Source organism: Carassius gibelio, chromosome A18 (assembly GCF_023724105.1).
Source record: "Carassius gibelio isolate Cgi1373 ecotype wild population from Czech Republic chromosome A18, carGib1.2-hapl.c, whole genome shotgun sequence".
NCBI classification, from domain to species: domain Eukaryota; kingdom Metazoa; phylum Chordata; class Actinopteri; order Cypriniformes; family Cyprinidae; genus Carassius; species Carassius gibelio.
The window spans coordinates 1,360,557-1,387,848 of record NC_068388.1 but is presented as its reverse complement, the minus strand read 5'-3'; the positions used below and the strand labels follow the sequence as shown (position 1 = coordinate 1,387,848).

Below are 27,292 nucleotides of genomic sequence, written 5' to 3'. Positions count from 1 at the left end.
AAGTGGCAATCAAGTTCAACTTCCATGCAACATTTTTTGTTTGTACATAAAATAATCCAACAACATTATAACATTAGTCAAAAAGTTGCTCATAGTTGATTTTGTTTGTTTTTCTATATCTTTAGCTGCTAATAGAGTGAAGTATGCTAAATGTAACATATAAGTCCAAACTAAGTCGAACAAATCTGAACAGGGATGGTGATTGAAGATCTCGGCAGAAGCCCATCACGACTCTCCGCCACAGCGTTCTCATTTAATAGGAGGGACAGGCACATTTTGGGCGACCTTTGACCTTTGGCCTTTGACTTTGAGGAAAGTTCGTAAGTTGTGAAAACTCCTCAACTTTTGAGACACTAGCAAGACTGGGGAGAAAGGGAGATGGGAAGCGCAGATGCAAGGAGACACTGATGTATTGAGGAGGTGATGTGTGCTGACTGGCAGGTAGGCACCATGATGAGAGGCTTGTTTGGAGACGTGTGATTGTTTCTCAGGGCTCTCCGAAATTTCCGGAGGGGGTAAAGTATTGATTGTGGAGTTTTTTTTTTGTTTTTGTTTTTTAAGACAGTTACGTAAATAAATGAAAAACTCAAAGAAAACCAGAGGGGGTTGAACCTGTGTATGCTGATGGGAAGAATAAAGAGAAGGAATCAAATGAGTGAGTGATTAGAGAAGCGTGGCATCAGATCAGAGCTGTCAAACAAGATATTGTCACTTCACTCAATCGGACCGTCCAGTCCAGATCCAGATTGTGAATCACTGATCATATTCAGATCAGAATCCCAGACTCATTTCAGCTTTCTAGTTTTAAATGCAACTCAAATCTTTCTAGAAGACGTATGGCGTGCATTGAAATGACTCCTGTATATGTCCTTGAGTGCTTTAAGCAACTGTTCACTTGGGTGTTATTCAGGAAACACGAACAGAACATTACTGTGTTCTTGAAATAAGACTATTATGTTCACCAAAGCTGCAATTATTTTAATCAAAAATACAGTAATTTTTTGAAATATTATTACAATTTAAAATAACAGTTTTCTGTGTAAATATCTGTTAAAGTGTAATTTATTTCTGAGATACACTGCTGTATTTTAATACAGCATCATTCCTGCAGTCTTCAGTGTCACATTATCTTCAGAAATCAGAATAATATGATGATTTACTGCTCAAGAAACATTTCTGATTATCATCAATGTTGAAAATAGTTGTGCTGCACAATATTTTGTTGAAACTGTAATACGTTTTATTTTTCAGGACTCTTTGTATGGCTTTACTGTCATTTAATTAGTCCTTGTTAATCTTATAATTTAAGCAAATCATTCTTACATTCAGCACATTTAATTAAATTAGCTGGTTCATGTGTAATTTATGTTCTGCTCCTATTTCATGAATAACGCCTATAAAGTTGACCTGGGGTTAGAATTGCATAACCTCTCTCATCCTATTTCAACAACTTTCTTGTAATTAGTTTTGTCTGAAAGGAAGATGGGAAACTCTTACTAAGGCATCACATGTATGATTCCCTGCTGTTGCTTTCTGTGTGATTCAGAGACGTTTTTACAGTCGCGACAGGAAGTCGAGTCTGGACGCGATCCACCTGGCATCATACAACGCCTCGGCTTGTTTGCCAGCTTTCCTAACACAATTCTAATTCCAGTTGGGAGCGTTCCCAATTCCGACGGCTAATCTTACGCCGGCTCTGTTTGCTTTGTGCTGTGAACGAGCGCCTGCAGAACGGCAATGAAATCAATGGTGGTGATTGAGGATTAGATTTCACACTTCTCTAATTCATGCCTACAAATGTGTTCTGAGAGGCGAAGCGATGGGACGTGTGTCAAACGAGCAGGATTCAAACTGAGACGGGTCACAGGTGTCCTTACGTCACCTAATGTAATAGCTAATCTGACCTTTGACATAAGGCACAAAAAAAAGACAGAAAAGCAGAAGCTGGTGCACACTGACAGTGATTAAAGGAATAGTTCTCTCAAAAAATAATATTTGCTGAAAATGTGCTCAACATCAGTTCTTTCGAGATTAGGGTGAGTTTGTTTTTTCCGAAGATTTGAAGAAATGCAGCATTGCATCAGTGTCTCTGCAGTGAATGGGTGCCGTCAGAATGAGAGCTGATAAAATCATCACGATAATCCACAGCACTCCAGTCCATCAGTGAACATCTGGAGAAGACAAAACCTGAAACACATCCAGCATTAAGATGATTTTAACTCAAACACATAGAGAGTCTATAATCCAGAATAACACTTCCTCCAGTGAATAAGTGTTCTGGTCTGAATCAGGAGAGAAATCTGTACAGATCAAGCAGCGTTTAAACTGCTCTAAACAAATCTGTGAGTTATTATGGATTATAGACTCTATGTGTTTGAGTTAAAATCATCTTAATGCTGGATGTGTTTCAGATTTTGTCTTCTCCAGATGTTCACTGATGGACTGGAGTGCTGTGGATTATTGGGATGTCTTTATCAGACTTTCATTCTGATGGCACCCATTCACTGCAGAGCATCCAAATGACACATTTCAGTTCAAATGTATCAGATTTTGGAGGGTTAATAACTCTAGTTCTTAGAGAGTGGATAACTGTTACAGTGTAGCAGTGCGAGTGGAATGTTGAAGTTCAACTGTCAGATTTCAAATTCAAATGTTTCATTTTGAGTCCAACATGCCTGACTGAAAGAACAATGTTGTAATTTTTTTGTTTGTTGGTTTGGTTTTTAAGAGGGCTCAGTTTGTATTTTCCACAGCACTGTTTGAACCCACTTCACTGTGTGTTTTTGGTTTTTATAAAACATGATGATATTATTTATTCTTCTGTATTTCATTTGGTGTTCCTGACATGGTTTGATGTTTTCATGTTCATGTCTCTGATCTCATCTCTGATCATACACCAGTAATCAAACCTGAAATACACTTTAGCACTTTCTTGGGGACAATAATGAAGGCACGATGCTTGAACTGAGAGACAGATCAATCGGAAAATGTCAATCTATCGATCAGTTTTGTCTTATTTTTCTTCCTATGAAATCTCTGTTCTTGGGGAAACAGCAATAAGCGTGATGCTGTGGACGAGTCGCCTGCAGCACAATCAAAACCTGGATGGACGATGAGCACACCCATTGGATATCATTAAGAAAAGAACAAATAAAAATATTAATAATTAGGCTGCGTCTGTGTCCTGATTCGAGACTGTCGTGATGAAATAATTCATGTTAAGCGGATGTATGTTTTAATTTTTTTTAGGAAAATAGAGTGAATTATTGATGCATCATCTTTAAATGTCAGCCAATCACAACGCAGGTCACAGAAGTCTTAAAGGTACAGTAGCAGCCTGTAAAATGCTGATGAAAACCTAAACTTTGAAATTATATTATAAAAATACCTTTTTTTCTCTCTCTCTCTGTGTATTTTTGTCTTCAAATATCTAAATATTTTTAAATCAAAGTCAGAAAATAATCTTGTATTCCTACTGAATTCATATTTTTTTCTGAATTAATTAAAACTAAAGAAAGAAATACAAACATGCATCTCAATATTAGAAAATAATATATAAATAAAATGTGTATTATCTAAAGTCATTTATCAAGTTAATACATCTTGATGGAGAAATGTTTAGATATTTGATACAAAATACAAAATACTTTTATTTATTTTACTTTTTTTTTTTTTTTTCATTCATTCATTTGGTAATTTATTTATTCGTTTTTACATCGTATTTTATTTACCCATTCCTTATTTGTTTTAGTTTCTAATTTAAATTATTTAAATTTTTATTTATTGGTTTGTTAAATTTAGATTTTTTTCTTGTTTACTGGTTTAATATTAATCTTTTATATACTTATAATAAAATTTTGTTTTTTATGTAGATTTTAAATGTTTATTTGGGACAATATTTTGAGAATATTTTAAGAAAATTTAGACTTTTTCAGAGAATATCTTGATTTGATGTTTTTTATATTATTATTTACTGGTTTATGTAATATTTGTTTTTTATTTATTTTTTATTTTTGTTCATTTTAATGTTTTAATAATTTATTTTAATATTTATTTTATATATATATATATATATATATATATATATATATATATATATATATATATATATATATATATATATATATATATATATATATATATATATATTTAGTTTTTACAGTTTATTTTTCAGTGTAATTGACATCTTTCTTCAGAGAATATTTCTGGATATTTTTTTTTTTTTTTTTTTACTTTTTTCATAACTTGTCTTGACGTCTGCATGCTCCATTGGGACTTTAAGTTTTAGTTTTGTCAGGCACCAAAATAGTGTACTTTGATATTTCAACCCTCCTTTAACTCTCTATTAGATATTTTATTTGCTTATTTATTTAATTATTTATTGCTCAGCATAAAATCCTTCCTCCAAAAAGCCTCCTGACATCTGGCTCCCGCAGCTGTCCGGCTGCCAAAAACAGCAAAAGCTGTGGCTTTCTGCAAACACACGATCGGGGGGGAATTACGCCGGCCATCAGCGTTATGACTGAAAGCAGGTTGAGGGGCTCTTAACCCACTTCTCTGGATTACAGAGGGACAGCGGTTAAAGTCAGGACAGGAGAAGAGGATTTGGGGTTGTGTGTCTCACATTCATCTCCTCCACGGACCCCTGACCCTCCGAAACGCTCACAGAACCACACACACACACACACACACACACATATTGTCCCGCTCCATCAGACACAGACAGATTCCAATGCCAGAAGACCAGAAGATCCTGTTTTTCATGCAAAGAGATCAGCCAATCACAGCAGAGCTCATTTACATCTACAAATCTTAGGAAGAGTTGAGAAAAAATTGAAAACTGAGGGTTGGAAAGAGTCGTGAGTGTGTGAGAGGGCTTCCCTGATGGGAATAATGGAGACTGAGACTGGTGATCACACACACACACACACACACACACCGGTCATCTGATGATGATGATGATGGTATCAGACGCGCGTCATTCAGGCCCTTTGAAGACACTGAAACAACAGAGTCTGAATGACATCCTTCATTACAGGAACAAAACAACAACAGCCAGAGCTCAGTTCCACTGGGGTCATTAGGATTTTTGGAAAAAAGTCTCATCTGCTCACTGAGGCTGTGTTTATTTGATCAAAAATACTGTAAAAATAGTGAAATATTATTAGAATATAAATCTGCTGTTTTCTGTGTGAATCTGTGTTAAAGTGTAATTTATTTCTGTGATGCACAGCTGTATTTTCAGCATCATTCCTCCAGTCTTCAGTGTCACATGATCTTCAGAAATCATGAAAAAATTATGATTTACGAAACATTTCTGATTATTATCAATGTTGAACACAGTTGTGCTGACCAGTATTTTTGTGGAAACTGTGATGCATTTTATTTTTCAGGATTCACAGATGAACAAAAATAACAGCACTTTTTAAATGAAAATTATAAGACATTGCAAGTCTTTACTGTCACTTTTAATCAATTTAATGCATCCTTGAGAAATAAAAAATATTAATTTATTTTATATATATATTACTGACTCCAAACTTTTGCACAGTACTATTTATGATACTATGTGTAAAAATAAGAGTAAAGCACTTTCAGTATGATTTGAGAGTTTAATCATGGTAATTTGCTCCTGATGTCACTTTCACGCATAATTAGAAGAACCCTCCAATCAGAACAGGATTTTTCCACTGGCTTTTGGATTATTGTAGAAATACACTCTGACTGCAACCAGCAAAGGTTCATGATTTTAACATGTTAATGAACTCGACTTTTATGACAAACATTATTTTCTGATTGTTTGCCTGGAATATTGACGTGAAACCGTTTCAGAGCATGATTTTGCGTTGATGAAACACACTGACTCTGGAGATGATAAACTGAGAGTCATGTTTGGTTCATTAATCCATCAACCTGTAGAGCACGGCACTGTAACAGCATCACAATCATGGGGTTGATTCAGGATAATGCATCAAATGATCAAATTAATTTATGCTTATAATGCAATGTGAATCACTTAATAATGTGATAAAAGCATCTGCCATATGCACGTTTCAAACAAAAGAAATCGAATGAATTAGAGAGAGAGACACAGAGAGAGAGAGAGAGAGAGAGAGAGACTGAGAAATATCCTCTTCTGTTTGTGTGTTTTTCTGGAATATAATAACACATCTCCTGACCCAGATTCACTCTGTCCCACATTTATTACATGCACACACACACACACACACACACACACAAACACACACACAAACACATGCACACACACGTACACGTACACACACACACACAAGCACACACACACACAAGCACACACACACACACACACACACACACACAAGCACACACACACACAAGCACACACACACACACACACACACAAGCACACACACACACACACACAAGCACATACACACACACACACACACACACACAAGCACATACACACACACACACACACACAGATGAATCACTATAGATCAGTAAAGTCTATATGATTTCTCATTTTTACTGTGTCACACGTGTCAGATTTACTCTCACAGGTTCAGTAACTACTTAATAAAAGTGCTTTGTGATTTTTGGACACAGTGCCACGGTAATACCCTGCTGTTTAGACACTAATACAGTAATACCAGGTTTGGTTAAAGTATCTTGGCTAATGTTCATGCAGTGTAGATCAGAGAACAGTGATGTTACCGTTTCTACTCTCGGCTCATGATAACATTTAACACCTTCTCCTTCTCTCTTCCCAGAAATCACCGGGAAAGGTGTGTTTCGGCGGGAACACGGGCTCCGTTGCCATGGCGACCAGGTCCTGCCGTTCAAGATTAGGCATTTGCATACAGATTGCCCAGCTGGTACCTTGTCGTCATGGTGATGGCACACAGCATCCCAGCATCCCTCAGAAGAGTGACATCATTGACAATTTCCCCCCAAACACACCTGAGAGTGTCACACTGTTATTATATTATATTATATTATATTATATTATATTATATTATATTATATTATATTATATTATATTATATTATATTATATTATATTATATTATATTATATTAAGTTAAATTATATTATATTATATTATATTATATTATATTATATCATTTTATATTATATTATATTATATTATATTATATTATATTATATTATATTAAGTTAAATTATATTATATTATATTATATTATATTATATTATATGACTTTTTTATTATAAAAAATATTTACATAATATTTTTATTATATTTTTAGATGTTCACACACAAAGACACACACACACTGTATTTTATTTTATTATTAAAAATTATATAATTTAATATAATATTTTTATTATTATATTCTAATAATAAAAAAAATCCAAAAAAGAATCTGTAGATTGTGAGGTTTGCAAATAAGGAAACAGAAACATAATTTAAATGTAATATATTAATATAATATAAAATGCTTAATTTCTATATGTTTTGTTGTTGTTTGTTTGTTTGTTTGTTTGTTTGTTTTTGAGCGGATGTTGAAATTTCCACACAAGCTGAATGGCGGGGTTACTGCTGTGATTTGATAATGGCTTCACAGCGCCACCTAATGACTGACGGAAGCACTGCAGGCTGTTCACTGTTAACACCAGGGATCTCAAATCTTTAGCTCTAACCCTGATGCAGACATTGATTAGCATGCTCAGGTGTGTTTGATTAGGGTAAGAGCTAAACTCTACAGGTATGTATGCATTTGTATATGTAAATTTAATATTTTAAAACTGCTCTGTGAATTTCTTTTAACCTTATTTGTAACATGAATATCATTATTGCAGTTCTCATGCATTGCACTTTTTCTTGACAAATTACACAAGCATAATAACATCACCCATAAACACAACGCTTAATCATCATTAGCTTGCACATTTAATCATCATGAGCTCATGCATATTCAGCCATGAATACATTTATAGTGTGAGAAACAAAAGAGTGACTTCTACAACAGTTTCTGTCTTCAAAGTTACACTTTATCAGATCACATGACGTCTTGTACTCTGGACCGCAGATAAAAGCCTTCACTGCACATGCATCTGGAGGTCAGAGCGAACATGGCGACCCGCTGGGGAATCTGTGGAGCTGGAAACATCAGCCATGACTTCTGTGTGGCTCTGAAGACACTTTCTCACGAGGATCACCAGGTATCACTAAACATCTGCTTCTAGAATCCCATTCAATCATTAACTTTATATTTTCTGTCTGTGTGTGTCATAGATCGTTGCAGTTGCAGCGAGAAGCTTAGACCGTGCAAAGAAGTTTGCAAAGACTCATGGGATCCCGACTGCATTTGGCAGCTACCAGGAGCTGGTGAAGGGTCCAGATATCGGTGAGTAAACCGGACAGAATTAAAGGGAATGATTGACTGAGCTTCACGAGTGTGTCCGGACAGATGTGGTGTACATCGGGGTTCTCCACACACATCATCTGCCGGTGGGTCTGATGTTCCTGAACGCTGGGAAGAACGTGCTCTGTGAGAAACCCCTGGCCATGAACCACAGAGAGGTCATGCATCTCATCTCAGCCGCCAGAGAGAACAACGTCTTCCTCATGGAGGTAGAAGAACTAGTTTTGTTGGGATTAATGCTCTGTCAGGTCTGACAGTAGAGCCGCTGTCTCTGTCTGTCTCAGGCGGTGTGGTCCAGGTGTTTCCCCGTGTACGCTGAGGTCGACAGGCTGCTCTCAGAAAACACCGTCGGGGAGGTGAAGGTGGTGAGGGTGTGTTTCGGTCTTCCTCTTCTGCACCGCGAGCGCACCTCACAGAAGGAGCAGGGTGGAGGAGCGCTGATCAACATCGGCATCTACTGCCTGCAGTTCGCTCTGATGGTGTTCAAGAGAGAAAGACCAGAATCCATCCACGCCACGGGAGTCCTGCTGCCCTCCGGTACAGAACAACACCACTGTTTACATCCATACTCCTGTGCTTAGTCCAAAGAGCAGCTGAAGGGTTTATTTGAGAAGGTTCGTAAACTGTAGAGAGAAGGATCTCACAACATTCCGGTAATGTTACGAACCGAACGTTTATTCCGTGTTATCTGGTCTTTAATAATGTTCTCAAAACATTAACACAAAAATCATATTTGTGTCCCTGGAGCACAAAACCAATCTTAAAGGTATAGTTCACCCAAAAATGAAAATTCAGCTTTATGTTGAACGTATAAGAAGATATTTTGAAGATTGCTGGTAATTAAACAGTTGGTGGTTCCCGTTGGCTTTTATAGTTTTCAATGGGAACCACCAACTGTTTGGGAAATTTGTAGCAATATCCAAAAATACATTGTATTTAAAAGATGTATCTTTTAAAGATCATGCTCCATTAAGATATTTTATAAATGTCTTACCATAAATGCATCAAATACTAATTTTTGATTACTAATATGCATTGCTAAGATCTTCATTTAGAAAACATTAAAGATGATTTTCTCAATATTTTAATTTTCCACCATCAGATTCAAGATTTTCAAATACTGCAGTTGCCGACTTTATTCAGCCTTCAGATGATCACTTAAGACATTTCTGAAACATTTTGTAACTTTAATTTAATTCTTGCTTCCTTGTTTCAGAATGTTTTTATTGTTTTCGCGTAACCAAGAAAAAAACCCTTATGGACTTGCCCATAAAAAAGGTCCTAAATCGGAGCAGAGAGTCTTAAAGTCACTGGATTGGATGTTTCACACATTGCAATTCTTCTGCAGTTTTGTTTTAATAGACATTTTTTAAATAAAAGACATTATTAACTGTCTTTACATTTATTTTGAAGCTCGTGATTATGGAAAGGGATGTTACATTTCTGATTGTGCTTGCGGTGTTCGGCCAATCACAATGCACCGGGTCATTTGGCCAATCAGAGCAGACTGTGCTTGTCAGAAGGAGGGGCTTTGTTTGAGAGAGGCGGGGCATAGAGGACCAACAGTAATGAACAGTATTCGTAAAATAATGTTTTTTGAACATTAAAGCATGTCAACATATATCACACAAAATAACGATCTTTAAAAAAACATCATATGACTCCTTTAAATCAAGATACATTTGAAGATGCAAAATTAATATATTAAGAGAAGTTGAACAAAATGTTTAATATCAAATTAACAAATATCCGTCATTGAGAAATGAGAACTTGTTTTCCCCTTGAATTAAACTCATTGACAGATATTTGTTGTTGTTTTATTCATAAACTCACGTTGACTTATTTTGCTTCTTAAGTAAATGCATCTTGATTTAAAGTCATTTTTCAGTGCTTCTTCAAAGTATTAAAGCAATTTTTATTTTATTTTAATGAATCCAACTTTAAAGCATTGCTAATGCAAAACATTTATATTTTATGTTGTGTTCCCTTCTATTTATCATTACATTTAATTCACTCTGTGTTTTAATAATAATAAAAAAGAAAGGTTTAAGCCAACAGAAAGGCTGCATCTATCTCAAAGGGAAAGTTATCAGATGCTCTCAGTGCATGTGTTTGTGAGCTCTCTTCTTCATCTGTCAGGAGTGGACGAGTCTCTGGTGGTGGTCCTGAAGTTTTCGGGGAACAGGATGGCTGTATGCACTTGCAGCGTTGCTTGTGATCTTCCAAACGACGCCAGCATCTGCGGAAGCACAGGAATCATCCGAGTGAGAGCAGAACACGCCGGATTACTTCTGAATCACTGCAAACAGTCTGCAGTTTATGTGTTTCTAATGCAAACAAATTGTGCATTTAAATATATTATTGCCACTTAGTAAAGCTGTTATAAAACAGACCTGTGCTGCCTTTTCAAACAGGGAGACATATCAATGTAAAATAAATATTCTAAGTATATAATATGTGTATATAAGTATACAAAAATACAGGGCACAACGTAACGGTGTTATTTTAGTATCGTTGAGTTTATATATGTGTGTGTGTATATATATATATATATATATATATATATATATATATATATATATATATAATATGATTTATATTTTCTGCTTTAATTGTAGTTGAAGTTTTAGTAATTTTGATGTTTGTTGTTGTTTTGAATTTAATTAATTTTTATTTCAGTTTAGTTATGTCATCAAGAGAAATGCAGTAAAAATAAGAATTGTTGATTTGGCAACTAGCTGAAATGAGATTGATTTTTATTCTATAAAATATTTATTATGTATATTATTGTAAGTTCGTGTAAATCCACTTGGGACTCATAAAAAATGATAAACTAAAATATTTAAATAATTTCAGTAAAAAAAATTATTAACCTCATCATACAAATTAACTGCATTTTTAGTAAATAAAAATAAACCCATTTGAAGAAGGTCATGAAATAATGTGTAATCACAGAGGATCTCTCTGTCCATCTTTAGTTTATTTCTAAGGGAGCAGTTAACACAGTTCATAAGCTAATAATGTCAATTGCATTGCTGAAAATGAACCATTAAGAGATGCACGGAAGTTAAATAAATGTAAAGTGACAGAATATTTGCTCTTTCTCTCTCTCTCTCTCTCTCTCCTCTAGTAACTCAGTTCTGGTCTCTCTGCTCTAGGTGGCACATCCCATGCACTGCCCGACCTCTCTGGAGGTGAAGGGGAAGGAGACGCAGTTTCCTCTTCCGGACCCCGGGCTGCCTCTGAACTTCACCAACAGCACAGGACTGAGATATGAAGCAGAGGAAGTCCGGCGCTGTCTGCTGAAAGGTGACGCTCTGTTAAAGCTGCTGTTAGCTCGTCACATGAATAAAGGCCGTCTGTCTGACTTGATCTGTCTGACAGGACTCAAGGAGAGCATCAAGATGTCTCTCGCAGACTCAGAGCTGCTCATCGAGGTCATGGATGAGGCCCGGAGGCAGGTGGGCGTGGTTTACCAGCAGGACAGCCAATCACTGGCCTCCATTCCTTGATTGACCTGATTGGATGCTTGAAAATGTATGTAATAAAAGCTACACAAACACAGCGGATCTGTGATGCTTACCTATAAAATATAGAGTGGAATCTTCTTTAAAATATTGTAAAAATGCAAAGCACCTTGACTTGACCTTGCATTTACATTCATGGCAGATGCATTCAAGGTACAGAAGATTTTTCATTTAATAGCTAGTACCTTTTAGTTTTACATCACAACAATGAAGCATGATGTTCTTCTCAGCAGTGTTGCATGATAATATTTATTACCGAGTCTCACTTTCACATACTACAGAAACCAGTAGGGGGCAGTAGAGAGGATATTCTGCACAGTTTGTATGTTGGTTCTTACACACACACACACACAGTGAGAGACAGACGCCATCATGGTGATCAGATGGGGAATCTGCAGCGCTGGGAAAATCAGTCATGACTTCACAGTGGCACTGAAGACTCTTCCAGCAGAAAACCACCAGGTAAAGAGCCGAAACACACTTACTGACATGAGAAAAGCGCTCGCGAGAGACTTCAGGGCACTTTACACACACATGTGCACCGAATGAGTGTGATAACAGAGTTCCTACTGATGGTGTAGACCACAGACACACACCTGACACGCACCGAGTCTCATGCATAAGACACTACGACACGCATTTCACAAACTTTCTCTGATCTGCTGAATGTAAGCAAGTCTCGCAGCTGAATCAGGAAGTTTTACAGTGCAGCGGGGAAACAGCGACACCACCGTCATCTGGCCAACATCGGTACTGCACTGTGCTTGCATAAAGAAGACAAAAACACATTGTTACTCACACACACACACACACACACACACACAGAGCTGTTCAGAGGTTTGGGATCAATAAAATACTTTTTTTTTTTTTAAAGAAGTCTCTTCTGCTCATCAAGGTTGCATTAACTGTTGAAAAAGAGTAATGTTGTGAAATATAGCAATTTAAAATACTGGTTTTCTGTTTTAATACACTTCAAAATGTAATTTATTTCTGTATTTTCAGCATAATTCCTCCAGTCTTCAGTGTCACATGATTTAATAAAGAAAACAAAAATACTATATAAAGGTTTTGTAAAAAACATACACTACCGTTTAAAAGTTTGAGTAAGTATTTTATTTATTTTTTCAAAGAAATTGATGCTTTTATTCAGCAAGGATGTTTTAGAAAAGATGCTGTTCTTTTTCACTTTATTCATCAAATACTAATAAATAAAAAAGTATCACAGGTTCCCAAAAAATATTAAGCAGCAAAACTAATAAAAAATCATCATATTATTCTGATTTCTGAAGATCATGTGACACTGAAGACTGGAGGAATGATGCTGAAAATACAGCGGAGCATCACAGAAATACATCACACTTTAACACAGATTCACATAGAAAACCAGTATTTTAAATTGCAATAATATTTAACAATAGAAAAAAAAAAAATGCAGTCTTGATGAGCAAAAGAGACTTCTTTAAAAATCATTACAGATCTCAATGACTTTTAAACAGCAGTGTATAATATAGCATTTAATTGTGCACAGGAATAAACCGATCTACATCTGGTATTCTGAGTTTTTTCAGTAGTATAAAGTGATATTTTGACAGGTGCTGGCGGTGGCGGCGCGTGACCTGAAGCGTGCGCAGGAGTTTGCTCAGAAACACAGCATCCCGCGCGCATACGGCTGCTACGAAGATCTGGCCAAAGACCCAGAGATCGGTGAGACTTCATCTTCAGCTTCATCTTCATCTCGTCCTCCGTCTGATAACTACACAGCAGACTCTCATTTCGGCCAGTCGAAATGAATAAAAAAGTGAATTCTGACTCTCTTCTCACAATTCTGAGTTTTTTTCTCGCAAAATTGTAAGAGAAAAAAGTCAGAATTGTGAAAAGAAAAAAAAATCACAATTATCTTTTCTTTTTTTTTCATGGCATAATTTGAAATAATGAAATAAATTCCAGATGTAGGCTAAACTTAGTATTCATAATGCTGACTTTTTTTCCCATAAGGTAAAAAATTAGAATTTTCCAAACAAACAAATTCAAAAAACCAAAGTCAAATTTTTCCAAAAAGTCACAATTATCTTTTTCTTTTTTTTTTTTTTTTCATGGCATATTTTTTTTTTTTAAATTAATGAAATAGATTCCAGATGTAGGCTAAACTTGGTATTCATAATGCTGACTTTTTCTTCCCATAAGGAAGTCAAATTTTTCAGAAAAGTCACAATTAATATTTTTTTAAAGCTTCAATTTTAGCTCCATTTTTTTTACAAATCTGATTAAATCTTGATATATTTTCCCAGAGCTTTAGACCCAGAGTCTTACTAGTTTTATATCTCCTGTATATTTTCTTTTCTTTACATAGGAATGTTTTATTCTGTTGCTTATCCTGTTGGAGGTTATGACTCGTAACTCTTTGTTTAATGGAATCCTGGGAGAAAACGATGGAAGTCTGGAAAGATGCTTGCAACATTGTATCAGTGTTTGCTGGAGTTCTGTTCTAACTGTTGATTCAGAGATTGAGCTGTTTCCGCTGAAGATGAAGGTGCTGCTGTGTTTCAGATGTGGTGTACGTGGGCACCATACACCCTCATCATCTGTCACTCGGTGTGCTCTTCATGAACGCTCAGAAGAACGTTCTGTGTGAGAAACCTCTGGCCATGAACCTGAGGGAGGTCCAGGAGCTGATCGCCTCGGCCCAGAACAACCACGTCTTCCTCATGGAGGTCATGCATGACTCCATTTAACATAATATTGTTGAATATAAGCATTCATTTCTTCTGAAAAAAGAAAACAAATAGATGTACAGCACAGACTTTTAAATAACTGACAGAAATAGTGATATCTAGAGGAGAACATGCATCAATAAAATACTTTTATTAATCGAGAATGCATTGAATTGATCATAAGTGACATTTATAAAGTTACAAAGGACTTCTATTTCAGATAAATTTTGTTCTTTTGAACTTTGTTCATCTGTGAATCCCAAAAAATACAATGCATCACAGTTTCCGCAAAAATATTGTGCAGCACAACCATTTTCAACATAATCAGAAATGTTGAGCAGTAAATCATCATATTTTCATGATTTCTGAAGATCATGTGACACTGAAGACTGATGCTGGAAATACAGCTGTGCATCACAGAAATAAATTACATGTTAACAGATATTCACACAGAAAACTGTGATTTTAATCATAATAATATTTCAGAATTTTACTGTATTTTTAAAAAATAATCACAACTTGTTGTTCTGTAGATGATGAGTGTCCTGTCCTCCGCAGGCCGTCTGGACGCGGTTCTTCCCCGTCTCGCTGGAGATCGGCCGGCTGCTGTCGCAGGGCGAGGTGGGCGAGCTGAAGCTGGCGAGAGCAGATTTCGGCGTTCCTCTCACACACGTGCCCCGCGCCGTGGAGAAGGAGCTGGGAGGAGGAGCGCTGCTCGACATCGGCATCTACTGCCTGCAGTTTGTGCTCATGGTGTTCAACGGAGAGAGACCAGAGAGCATTCAAGCCACCGGAGTCTGTCTGGACACTGGTGCATACAGTCTAGACTAATAATAAGAAGAAAAATACATTTTTAAATCTATAATAACATTTCAATAATAATATTAATAATTAGTATTATTTAAAATCTTTGTAGCATCATATTTTAATTATATCAATAATAAAATACATTTTAAAATCTGTTATAACATTTCAATAATAATAATAATAATCATTATTTTCTTAAACCTGTATAGAATCATATTTAAATTATATTAATAATAATAATAATAATAATAATAATAATAATACTTTTTAAAATCTGTAATAGCCTTTCAATAATAATATTAATAATAATAATTTATATATATATATATATATATATATATATATATATATATATATATATATATATATATATATATATATATATATATATATGTAGCATCGAATTTTAATTATATTAATATTAATATTAATAATAATAATACATTGTTAAATCTCTAATAACATTTCAATAATAATATTAATAATTATTATATATATTTTTAAATCTGTATATTATATTTTAATAATAGTAAAAATAATAATAATAATACATTTTAAAATCTGTAATAACATTTCAATAATAATTCATAATAATAATATATTTTTTTAGAATCTTTTTTAAATAATATATAATTGAAATAATCTTTTTAATCTGTTTAGCATCATATTACTTATATTAATAAATAATAATAATAGTAATACATTTTTAAATGTTTAATAACATTTCAATAATAAAATTAATAATTACTTTTTTATCTGTAGCATAATATTTTAATTATATTAATAATAAGAAGAATATATAATAATAAATTGTGTATTTTTTATTCATATTGGGCTTTAATTAATATTATACATTTTTTTATTTGTAAAATACCTGTAATACAGCTCGATGTGTTTCATAGGTCAGAATAACAATATTTAAGGCATTAAAAAAAAATAGCAATAATATTACAAATAAGTTTTTACAAATAAAAATAACAATAAAAAATGAATACATTGACTAAAGAGAGTTAAAACCCATTAATTTTAATATATTTGTTAATTGTAATTTCCTAGCTGGTCTGATTTATCATCAGTGTGCATCAGCTCATGTACGTTGGGTTGTTTTTTTTGAAATCAGAAACGAAGAGGTGTTTATTCCCCAGTTTTTGATTGGCAGGTGTGGATGAAGCCATGGTCGTCACGCTGAAGTTCTCTGGACACCGATTGGCCGTCTGTACCTGCACAATCAGCGCCGAGCTTCCGAACGAAGCCGTAATCGTCGGGACGAAAGGCACCATCAAGGTCTGATGAATCTCTCTGATGTTAGTGTGATGTGTTTATCAGACAGAGTTAAAACACTAATAACTGCAGTGAAGACTCTGTTTGAACTCATGTCATGTCAATATTTGATCATATATTACTGGAACTGCTTTTAAAGTGAAATTATTGCCGTGCTGCTGAAAGTAAATCACACACACCCAAACAACTCGTGATGGTCATTCAGATTATTCACTTTTACAGTCGTGCATTTGGCAGATGCTTTTATTCAGCGTGGCTCTGACATCACTTTAATAATAATAATAATAATAATAGATTTTTTGAATTTGAATTTTGTGCATAAAATGTGCCTTAATGTGCTTCACTGGTCAGAATAACAACCTTTTTTTTAAAATTATGTGTATATATTTGACAAAGAAAATTGTATGAAAAAAATGATTAGAATAATTTAATACAATGACTAAAGAGACTTAATACAATAACTTGAATTAGGAAATGTATTTAATGTTGTGAAAACCAAATAAATGCAAAGTTATATGATATGTCGTATTTTAAATAAGAATTTTAAAAACTAACTTGAAACAATTATGTCTTTAAGTGCATTATTAAATTCAATTGATTGATGCATCAATAATAGTATTAATTATATATATATATATATATATATATATATATATATATATTATTATTATTTTTTTTTATATATATATATATATATATATATATATATATATATATATATATATATAGACATAAAATGCATTTTGATGTCACAATATTAAAATTTAATGGATGAAAAAAATTAAAGCATTTATTAGGGAAATGGATGTGGACAAAATAATAAAAGAATGCAATGCATGCAATTTTAATAAGCAAATGTATTTAATTTAAATATTTTTATTCAAGAATATTTAATTATTTAAATGCTTATTTTAAAAACGATATACTTCCCAAATGTTTAGAGCTTGTCTTATTCTTCATCGGTGTGAATCAGATTTGATAGAACCACAGAAACCTTTGTGTTGCGCGCTCCGTCCGTCATCAGTCGAGCTGCACGTGTTGCACTCTCAGGAGAAGCCGCTGGTGAATGTTTGGGCTGTTTTTGCTGCTCAGGTCCCGGCTCACATGTGGTGCCCGACGTCTCTGCTGGTGAACGGTGTGGAGACGCAGTATCCGGTGCCGGAGCCCACTCTGCCGCTCAACTTCATCAACAGCACTGGCATGTGTTACGAGGCCGAGGAGGTCCGCCGCTGCTTACTCGCAGGTACAGAGCTACACATCTGAAGAACAGATCGTGACTGGAGAGATTGCATCGTATCTGCTGGAGTGAAATCTCATTTTGGGCTGCCGATTCCAAAACTAGAGTCTGTTAACACTCTGATGCATTAGATTTGCATGCATTTTTGCTTTTATGAACATTTGCATGCTGAAGAAGTCTTGTGTACCCCTTTATTCAGCAGAAAAACACCACAAACACGATTCCAGTTCAGTTCTCAGTCAGTTTTTACATGCATGACATTATTTTATGCCTTTATGCCCGATTTCCTCTTGTTTTACGTCTTTTGCAGATTTTAAGTTAAACTATATATATTGATTGATTATAAATTGACATTAGACAGCTTTTATTATTTTTTACTTATGCATAAAAGCTGATACATGCGCATATATAATTAAAAATATTATTTTTATTGGTATTTTTTAATTCAGCATTTTCATCCTATTTATGGAAGTTTCGGCCACATGATAAAAAATAAAGTAAATAATAATAATAAAAAAAGGTAAGTTTTTTTCTTGCAGGTTGTAGAAAAATAGTCAATAATTGTGAGATATAAAATCGTATATATATATATTTTTTTTTTTTTTGTGTGTAATTTTTGCAGTTTATATTTCACAATTCTGACTTTACATCTCGCATTTGTTTTTGTTTTACTATGGAATAATAATAATAATATTTAATTTAATCTTTTCTTCCAATCTGTATAAATTTGGCAAAAATAAAATATAATATTATGAGATATAAATATAAAAAAGTATAAAAAATTCGGATTTCTTTGTGTAATTATTTTTTGAGTTTTAAATCTTACAGTTCTGGTTTTGCTTTGTTTTTTCACCATGCAATAAAAAATAAAATAATTAGCTACTTTTTATCCCACAATTATTTCTTGTTTTTCTCTCAATTGCAAATTTACATCTAACCATTTAGAATTTTTTTTTATCATGCAATTTTAACTTTATACCTTGTAATTGGGAGCAGGTCTGAAGCAGAGTTCGCGCATGTCTCACGCAGACTCTGCGCTGCTAGCGGAGATCATGGATGAAGCTCGACGACAGGTGGGCGTGGTCTACAGCCAGGACAGCCAATGAGCTCACACCATCATCATCATCATCAGTCATGGGTTCTGCTGCTCTTACATTTGCTCATGTGCATTAGTTCAACCGCAGAATAAAGCAGTGTTTTATTCTGTTGGCTTCATATGTGTCTTTGTTTTCATTCATCTCATCTGCATACAGTATTTTATGCAGATTATAAATGCGTATTGCAAAACTATTGTTTTTAAATGTGCTTTATAAAAAAAAAAAAGTGGAGTTGATTTTTTTTTCTTTTTAAACCAAGGAACCATATAATCAGTAAGTAAAACTGGAAAATATTTAAGTATATAAAAGCACAGGAGTCGGTCCAGGCGCTCATCTGCTTTATTACTTCAGTCTTGAATAATACAACACTTCAGAATGACACTATAGTTTACTCTTACAGTTTTAAGTACATCTTGCACCCTAGCGACACAAAGCAGGTAGATCTGAACACACACACACACACACACTCAGGAGCAGCAGAGACGGACGAGTGCGTCGTGAGGGGAAGAACAGGAGAGATGTGACGAGGCTGCTCAATCAATATTCATCTCTCAGAAACTCTGTCGTTCTCTTACTCCACTAAAACCCGGACGCAGACATCCCAACGTTAACATTTCAAAAAATATATAGCACATTGGTCGCCTCGCCCCCAAATCAGACGATCTCATGGACAAGTGCAACACAGAATGTAACATCATTAGGAGTGTGAACACACAGGCAGACTAACACACCACACATAAAACAAACTAGAGTTACAGTAAGTGTGAGCCCTTCGCCACAAGCTTGTGGAAAGGAAATGAAAGTAGTGAGAACTAAACGAGTAAGTGATGGTGGTCCAGAGGCGTGTGGGAGGAGCCAGAGGCGTGTGGGAGGAGCCAGGCTCGTGATGATGATGATGGTCTGAAAGAGTCGGGAGGGATGGGATGAAGAGGAGTGAGTGTTGTATCCCAGCTTTACTGCACTGGGACGACACGCATGGTGTTGGTGTAACCGGATCCTGGACGCCAGCCGGTCAGGACGATCACCACATCACCGGGCTTGAAGAACCCACGAGCTTTACCTGAGAGAGACACGAGGGTCAGAGATGAAGAACCGTGATCACAGGTGTGCTCCTGCATTCACATTATGGATAAAGGCTTAAAATGATCGATGATTCCATGCTTTTGGAATATTATTTTAGAACGTGAGGATGTGCAGTTTAGCAAGTGCATAAAATAAGTGTGCTCCAGTTTTCCGCCGGTGTCTTACCGACATCCATGGCAAAATTGACCCTCAGGTCCACATCCTCGGCCCAAACATCGTTGGAGGGTTTGTTGTAGAGCACGGGGAAGATGCCGCGGTACAGATGAGCCTGTCGGGCCGTCTGCTCGTTACGGGTCACTGCGATGATTGGGGCACGCGGGCGGTAACGAGAGATCAGATGAGCAGACCTGGACAATCACATAACTGTATTAGAAGCTGTGATGCAGAGTGTTCTGAGGAGTCTCCTTATTCTGTGAAACTCAGAACTAACAGATAAGATGATCAAGGAAAACCAGAACTGACCTACACCACGAACCCACACTGACATATAGAGACAATCATCTGACCAAAACTACTGACAGAACCCTAAAGCTATGATCTGTTCTGCTCCGTCCACACACACTCTCACTCATACCCATGAAGGGGGGAAAAAAGGTCAAGGACAATTCATTTAATTCTTCTTCTTGTGCTGCTTACTGAAACGGTGAAAAACTATGCATGATGTTCATAACCACTCTAGAGTGGAAGGAAAAAAACTAATCATTTCCATATATTTACTTGTCTAGCAACAATGCATTACATTGATTAAAAGATTTCCATTTCAAATAAATGCTATTCTTTTGAACTTTCTATTAACTTTGTCAATCCTGAAAAGTAAAATGTATCAGTTTCCAAAAAAATATTGTGCAGCACGACTGTTTTCAACATGAAATATTTCTTTTGAGCAGTAAATCATCATATTAGAATTATTTCTCCCCTTAACTGTCCCACACCTCAGGCCCCTCCCCTCTTACCTGCCCCCCGCCTCGGGCCCCTCCCCTCTTACATGTCCCCTCCCCTCTTACCTGCCCCACGCCTCGGGCCCCACGCCTCGGGCCCCTCCCCTCTTACCTGCCCCCCCGCCTCGGGCCCCTCCCCTCTTACATGTCCCCTCTCCTCTTACCTGCCCCACGCCTCGGGCCCCACGCCTCGAGCCCCTCCCCTCTTACCTGCCCCCACGCCTCGGGCCCCTCTCCTCTTACTTGCCCCCACGCCTCGGGCCCCTCTCCTCTTACCTGCCCCCACGCCTCGGGCCCCTCTCCTCTTACTTGCCCCCACGCCTCGGGCCCCTCTCCTCTTACCTGCCCCCACGCCTCGGGCCCCTCTCCTCTTACTTGCCCCACGCCTCGGGCCCCTCCCCTCTTACCTGCCCCCCCCGCCTCGGGCCCCTCCCCTCTTACCTGCCCCCACGCCTCGGGCCCCTCCCCTCTTACTTGCCCCCACACCTCGGGCCCCTCCCCTCTTACCTGCCCCATGCCCCTCCCCTCTTACCTGCCCCCCGCCTCGGGCCCCTCCCCTCTTACCTGCCCCCACGCCTCGGGCCCCTCCCCTCTTACCTGCCCCATGCCCCTCCCCTCTTACCTGCCCCCCGCCTCGGGCCCCTCCCCTCTTACCTGTCCCCCACCTCGGGCCCCTCCCCTCTTACCTGTCCCCCACCTCGGGCCCCTCCCCTCTTACCTGCCAGTCTTGCTGAGCACAATAATGGCGCTGGCGCAGCACTTGAAGGAGGACTCGACGGCACCCACAGCTACAGCATCTGAAGGGTCTCGGGTCAGAAGGGTGGAGCGCCGCAGCTCCTCAAACAGCTGTCTGTGGAACATGGCTGCCTCTGCCTCGCGGGCGATCTGACAGCGCCACCCGGAGGAGGGAGGGGGAAGTGTTACACACAATCATACTATCAGTCACTCAGACAGAGAGAAACGAAGAGGGACGCGTGCACCGGGATGGTTTTCTTTAGACCTTGTTATTTCGGAATGCATTTAGATTTTAAATGATAAAAGGATGATTTTTTTATGACTACAGGTGCCTTTGGTCTCTCTCGTTTCTCTCTCTCTTCCATTCCTCTCCTGTCCCTGCTCTTCCTACTCCCTGACTGTGACGGATCTGGTTTTCCACATCTTGTCCTGCCTACCTGCCGGACCCAGTGAGGACTATAAACGCAGAGGCCAGGATTTTAAAGGAGGCCTCCACAGCCCCGATGGCGATGGCCTCAGCGGGGTCGGTGGAGGGGGGCAAACAGCGGCGCAGGTCCTCAAACACCTGCCGGTGGAACATAGCCGCCTCTGCCTCGCGAGCGATCTGAAGCAGCCGTATCATCACGTGACACACAGCAGAGAAACGGAGAGGAAAGATACACACATCCATGAGACGAGAAGAGGTCGAATGGGAATCAGGAGGTGGAGACAGAACAACAAACAAACAGAGGAAACAAAAGGAGGAAATTAGTGCAGGTGTTAGTTGAAGGGAAAAGATTAGTTGGAAAAAACAAAACAAAATGAATATTAAAACACATCCAGACTCTATCAGTAAATCATATCACAGCTTACCCACCACCATTAAAATCATGGGCATTATATTAAACATAAAACTGCGACTGTAATGTGTAAGTGATTTGTGATGATATCAGGGTTAAAGAAACTCAAATCATGCAAAAGCATGAAGGAGTGAACAGAGAAGAAAGGCTGAGCACGTCACTAACACATCAAGCATGCAGGTTTTCCAAAGCTTCGAGCTAACTCGAAAATGTGTGTTTGTTGAAGCCAAGGGCTTTATTCTGCTGCTGAATATTTCCAAGTTCAGCAGTGTCTGGGCTAACTCCAACATGCTATCCTCGAGCACATGAACAGATTTAACTGGCAGACCATTCAAGAGACCGTGAGCTTCAGTGAAAGCTGTTGTCTGTAACTGACCCTGACACAACTCTGCCAGTGAAGGCAAAACACATGCACATGAGAGAAAGAAAGTCATGAAGGATGCTGTGGCACTGAAGAAATATTACGAGTTTTGTAATTTGGAATTTATAAGTTGTATTTAACCCGTAATATTCCGTTGGAAATTCCTTTGAGTATTTTCTCTAAGATGAGTAAGTTATGAGTGAGAACATGAGGAATGTGTGAGTCATGGACTAGAAGGTTTAGTGGTCTAACAGTGTTAGTGTGTGTCAGTAGGGGGCGCTCTCACCATGTGCTGGGTGCGTACAGCCTCCAGAGGATAGTCTCCCTTCGCCGTCTCTCCACTCAACATGATGCAGTCGGCTCCGTCCAGGACGGCGTTAGCCACATCGCTGCCCTCGGCACGCGTCGGGCGAGGCTTCTTGATCATGCTCTCCAACATCTACAAACACGCAAGACTCAAGATTATATTATAGATGCAAATTATAGATCCTTTACAAGAAAACTGCTCCTTTACTTTCATCAGAGAATTTAAACTGCGAGATTAAATCTATAGAAGAATGCATTATGGGTTTTACTGCATGTTAATATGGTGTTGTATCTCAGCTTTGGTGACCTGTGTGGCACAGATGATTGGCTTTCCAGCTTTGTTGCAGCGACCAATCATCATCTTCTGGGCCAGGAACACCTTTTCTGTGGGGATTTCAATACCCAGGTCTCCTCGAGCGACCATGATGCCATCGCTGGCCTCCATGATCTCATCAAACCTGGTGAACCAAAGGATATGCGTTCAAACCGTAATCATTTTTACCATCATATTGAGTTTAGATGGTCATGTGGTGTCGTCGCTCACCTGCGCACACCCTCGTGGTTCTCCAGCTTGCTGATGATCTTGATGTTCTTGCCCTTCTCTCCCAGCACCTTACGCACCTCGTGCACATCAGACGCCTTGCGGATGAAGGAGGCAAAGACCATGTCGACCCCCATCTCCACGCCGAACTGCAGGTCCTGGATGTCTTTCTCTGACACGGCGGGCAGGTCGACCGCGGCACCCGGCAGATTGACACCTTTCTTACTTCCCAAAGTTCCTCCGTTCTCAATTTCACACACCAGATAGTCAGATCCTGAGAAAGAGTCAGATATTATTACCCATTACACAATGTCCACGCAAAAAAGCAAGCAGCAAAAAAATGTCATTTTAAGGACCTGCTGAAACCAATTTATTTTATTACTGTGGAAAATCTGTCACTCACCGATCTCCAGGACCTGGAGAGAAATGAGTCCATCATCAATATAGACCTTGCTGCCCACTTCTACCACCTTGGTGATGTTCTTGTAGTCCAGCCAGAGAGTTTCCTCATCACAGCTCTCCATGAAAGCATCGTCCATGGTCACTTTGATCTTATTTCCCTTCTTCAGCTCCACCTCCGCCGTGCCGCTCTGAAACAGAGACAGATGCATATTTGCACTGTGAAAACAAACTGCACAAGGAAACATACTTTTGATCTCAATTCAGAATATTTTCAGTAGTATACACTGATCTTGCACCAGCGGATCAGTATTAGTAATGAGTAAACTCACCCCTTTAATGAGCCCGGTTCGGATTTCTGGTCCCTTGGTGTCCAGAGCGATGCCCACTGGTCTGTACTGGATGCTGCCCGGCTCGAAGCTGGCACAAGCTTCACGTACATTTTTAATAGTGTCACCGTGATACTGAAAGAAACCATCATAAATGGAGATGTTTGTATAACAGCTGATGTTAAGTGCACTTAAATGTATCCTGAGAGTACAACAGTTACTTGAAAAGCACAGGTTACGTCATATTTATACATTCTGTGAACACGCTCAATCACACGCAGACGAGCAACGGTCAAAGTCACAGTCCTGTCTATCATTAAGAAATCTGAGCCAAATTCTGCTGTATGAGCTATTAGTGTTCAGTAAAACCTCCACCCTTTATACTGTAGAAACACAATGAGCTCTTCACTGGGAGGGAACTGATAAAGTATTTATGACGTAGATTAAGTTACACACACTCTCTCGATGGCTTTTGACCCTGACTGAATGCTTTAGCCGTTCTTTCAGCCCACAAACCTGAGGCTGTGAGCGTCAGAGATATTCAGATTGACAGTTTTAGCAACATTTCTGGTACAAGATGAAGTACTGCATAACTAATGCTGCACAGATGTGAGGATCAGAGAGAGAGAAGAGAGGAAGACAAGCACCGAAGTGTGTTAATAATGAAGTATGTACCTCGTGTGAGCCGTGAGAGAAGTTGAGACGAGCGATGTTCATGCCAGACTTGATCATCTCCTTCAGCATCTCCACAGAGCGAGAGGCCGGTCCTGTGATCACATGACACACAACGCACCATCACTTACTGCTACCTACGAAGACTATTTCACTTGATATGTGGTTTCTAAACACCCTGTGTCTGTTACTACATGAAAACAATTCATTAAAGATTTAGAAGATGTTTAACAGCTTGTGGAAGATTCAGTCGTTCCTGCTGTGTGTGTGTGTGTGTGTCCACTGACCGATGGTGCAGATGATGCCAGTGTTGCGGGCGATGGTGGGCTCAGAGTCGATGTCCAGCAGACACATGTGCTCCAGGAAGCTGTCGGCCATGGCAGCGTTGAGCTGCTGTGTTTGGATGAAGGCAGATCCCATATCCTGAAGTTTAGTGTGGGGCATAGTGGAAGAGACGGGTAATATCCTACAGAGAGACCAATGAAATGACATCCACATGATCAACTGACCAATCTAGAGTGTTTATGTATCTTAGAACAGACAGAGAGTAAACACAGCAGACTGTAGTCTGATTTAAACTCAACAGAATAAACAGAGACAGGATCTCTGTCGGGAGCCTGAAGCTATAAAAGTCAAAACGCATTTTACTGAGAATTAAGAGTCACACAAATGTAGCTAAAGAGCAATCCTCACACCAGCGCTTCTGAACATAAGTCTGTGTGTGTGTGTCTGTGTGTGTCTGTGTGTGTGTGTGTGTGTGTGTTTGTGTCTGTGTGTGTGTGGTAAAGGTGTGGCAAAAAGGAATGTTCCGTTCCATGTTATGCAACAGACTCCAGCACTCAGAAATATGAAATTATTAACAATCGAATATAAAACCTTCTCTTAGGTCTAGGGCTGCACGTTTAATCGAATGCGACTGTCATGCACATTTTATTAGTAAAGCCGTAAATCAGTAAATCATCATCACATGCTTTCAGATGAAGCAGCATTTACTTACTACACAGAGCCATAGTTCACTGACAATCTATGCATAAAAAAAAATGTACAATTTGCTAACGATTTTGTTGCGCGATTATAAAATCGAAGATATCATTAGCGATTATGACAGCTGTTTGTGTAGCTCCTCTGTGAACTACGGCTCTGTAGTGTGTAGTAAATGCTGCTCCATCTGAAAGCATATGAAAACACCACATTTAATAACATTTTTACTGAAAACTTGACAAAATGGCTGCTTTTGTCAAACCCTCTTTGCACCTAAAGTAGAGGAGACAAACTGAACATTCATTACAGAAATCGCTCTATAGCTACAAGGCATGTTAAAGTTAATGCTGAGTGAAGATCAAACACATAATGATTCTTTAACACAACCTAAGAATGTGACTATAAACTGTCTTTATGTGCTCCGTGAAGTCAGACAGCACTAATCAAACACACACACACACACACACACACTTTGTGTGACTGAGCTAACCTGGATTTTGTATCTTAAGGCGGACGCTAAAGCTCAATTTAAAACAGAGATAATCCACCTGACACAGCCTGAAGCGCAGGAAACTCAATGTGAGGATGATATCCAGCCAATCCCTGCTCTGTTGGCACATGCACATCACAACCAGGACCATGTCAGACCGAACAGTGGATTATAGTTTCCAAATCAAACCAGATGCATTCAACAATGTGCAAACAGTCAGCTATCTACTTTAAATATTCTTAAAGGAAAGTGAATCGAGTCACATGACCCCAGTCTGGCAGAATCATGGTTCTGGCGAGGATCTCTTAAAACCCTAATAAACTCCACTGCACTGATGCCAGGGTGGGCTGTCGTACGTGAGCAGATGCACATCACAGGGAACACACACACACACTCACACACTCTTCCTCACGTAGGCATGTGATGACTAAGACAGGCAGAGTGGAAAATCCAGCAGTGAGCCACACACACTCATAGTGAAAGGAGGGGCTATTCAACTTCCTGATACTACAGGAAATGATGCAAACTGTGGTTTGTGTAATTAATAAGTTAATAATGCTGACAAACACACCTGTTGTCAGTGCTGCTGG

At 38.1% G+C, this 27,292-nt stretch overlaps 3 protein-coding genes across 5 annotated transcripts in view; 2 read left to right on the top strand and 1 right to left on the bottom strand.

Moving 5' to 3' along the window:
• The first annotated feature begins 7,609 nt into the window (after window positions 1–7,609).
• On the top strand, window positions 7,610–11,932 carry LOC127934520 (trans-1,2-dihydrobenzene-1,2-diol dehydrogenase). 2 transcript variants are annotated; one of them, XM_052531962.1, is made up of 8 exons: window positions 7,610–7,708; window positions 8,033–8,165; window positions 8,239–8,350; window positions 8,414–8,577; window positions 8,653–8,905; window positions 10,508–10,632; window positions 11,527–11,677; window positions 11,753–11,932. In XM_052531962.1, the coding sequence occupies exons 2-8, from the start codon at window positions 8,052–8,054 to the stop codon at window positions 11,878–11,880; spliced, it is 1,047 nt and encodes a 348-aa protein (XP_052387922.1). In that variant the 5' UTR covers window positions 7,610–7,708; window positions 8,033–8,051; the 3' UTR covers window positions 11,881–11,932. The 2 variants fall into 2 exon arrangements, with proteins under 2 accessions (XP_052387922.1, XP_052387921.1); XM_052531961.1 differs by lacking the exon at window positions 7,610–7,708 and having other exon boundaries at window positions 7,935–8,165.
• A 261-nt stretch (window positions 11,933–12,193) lies between these two features.
• dhdh.2 (dihydrodiol dehydrogenase, tandem duplicate 2) lies at window positions 12,194–19,142 on the top strand. The gene is made up of 7 exons (XM_052531963.1): window positions 12,194–12,357; window positions 13,488–13,599; window positions 14,443–14,606; window positions 15,165–15,417; window positions 16,573–16,697; window positions 17,787–17,937; window positions 18,928–19,142. The coding sequence occupies exons 1-7, from the start codon at window positions 12,268–12,270 to the stop codon at window positions 19,035–19,037; spliced, it is 1,005 nt and encodes a 334-aa protein (XP_052387923.1). The 5' UTR covers window positions 12,194–12,267; the 3' UTR covers window positions 19,038–19,142.
• A 209-nt stretch (window positions 19,143–19,351) lies between these two features.
• The window catches only part of pkma (pyruvate kinase M1/2a), a 10,569-nt gene continuing 2,628 nt past the window's right edge, over window positions 19,352–27,292 (bottom strand). Inside the window, exons 2-11 of one of the 2 annotated variants that reach the window (XM_052531949.1) lie at window positions 25,519–25,697; window positions 25,235–25,326; window positions 24,563–24,694; window positions 24,235–24,421; window positions 23,835–24,105; window positions 23,598–23,748; window positions 23,271–23,423; window positions 22,222–22,388; window positions 20,277–20,458; window positions 19,352–20,088 (exon numbers count right to left, since the gene is read on the bottom strand). In XM_052531949.1, the coding sequence (XP_052387909.1) occupies window positions 19,982–20,088; window positions 20,277–20,458; window positions 22,222–22,388; window positions 23,271–23,423; window positions 23,598–23,748; window positions 23,835–24,105; window positions 24,235–24,421; window positions 24,563–24,694; window positions 25,235–25,326; window positions 25,519–25,675 (1,599 nt within the window). In that variant the 5' untranslated portion in view covers window positions 25,676–25,697 and the 3' untranslated portion in view covers window positions 19,352–19,981. Of the gene's footprint in view, window positions 20,089–20,276; window positions 20,459–21,767; window positions 21,935–22,221; window positions 22,389–23,270; window positions 23,424–23,597; window positions 23,749–23,834; window positions 24,106–24,234; window positions 24,422–24,562; window positions 24,695–25,234; window positions 25,327–25,518; window positions 25,698–27,292 lie in introns of both variants that reach the window. The other variant, XM_052531948.1, reaches the window with a different exon arrangement.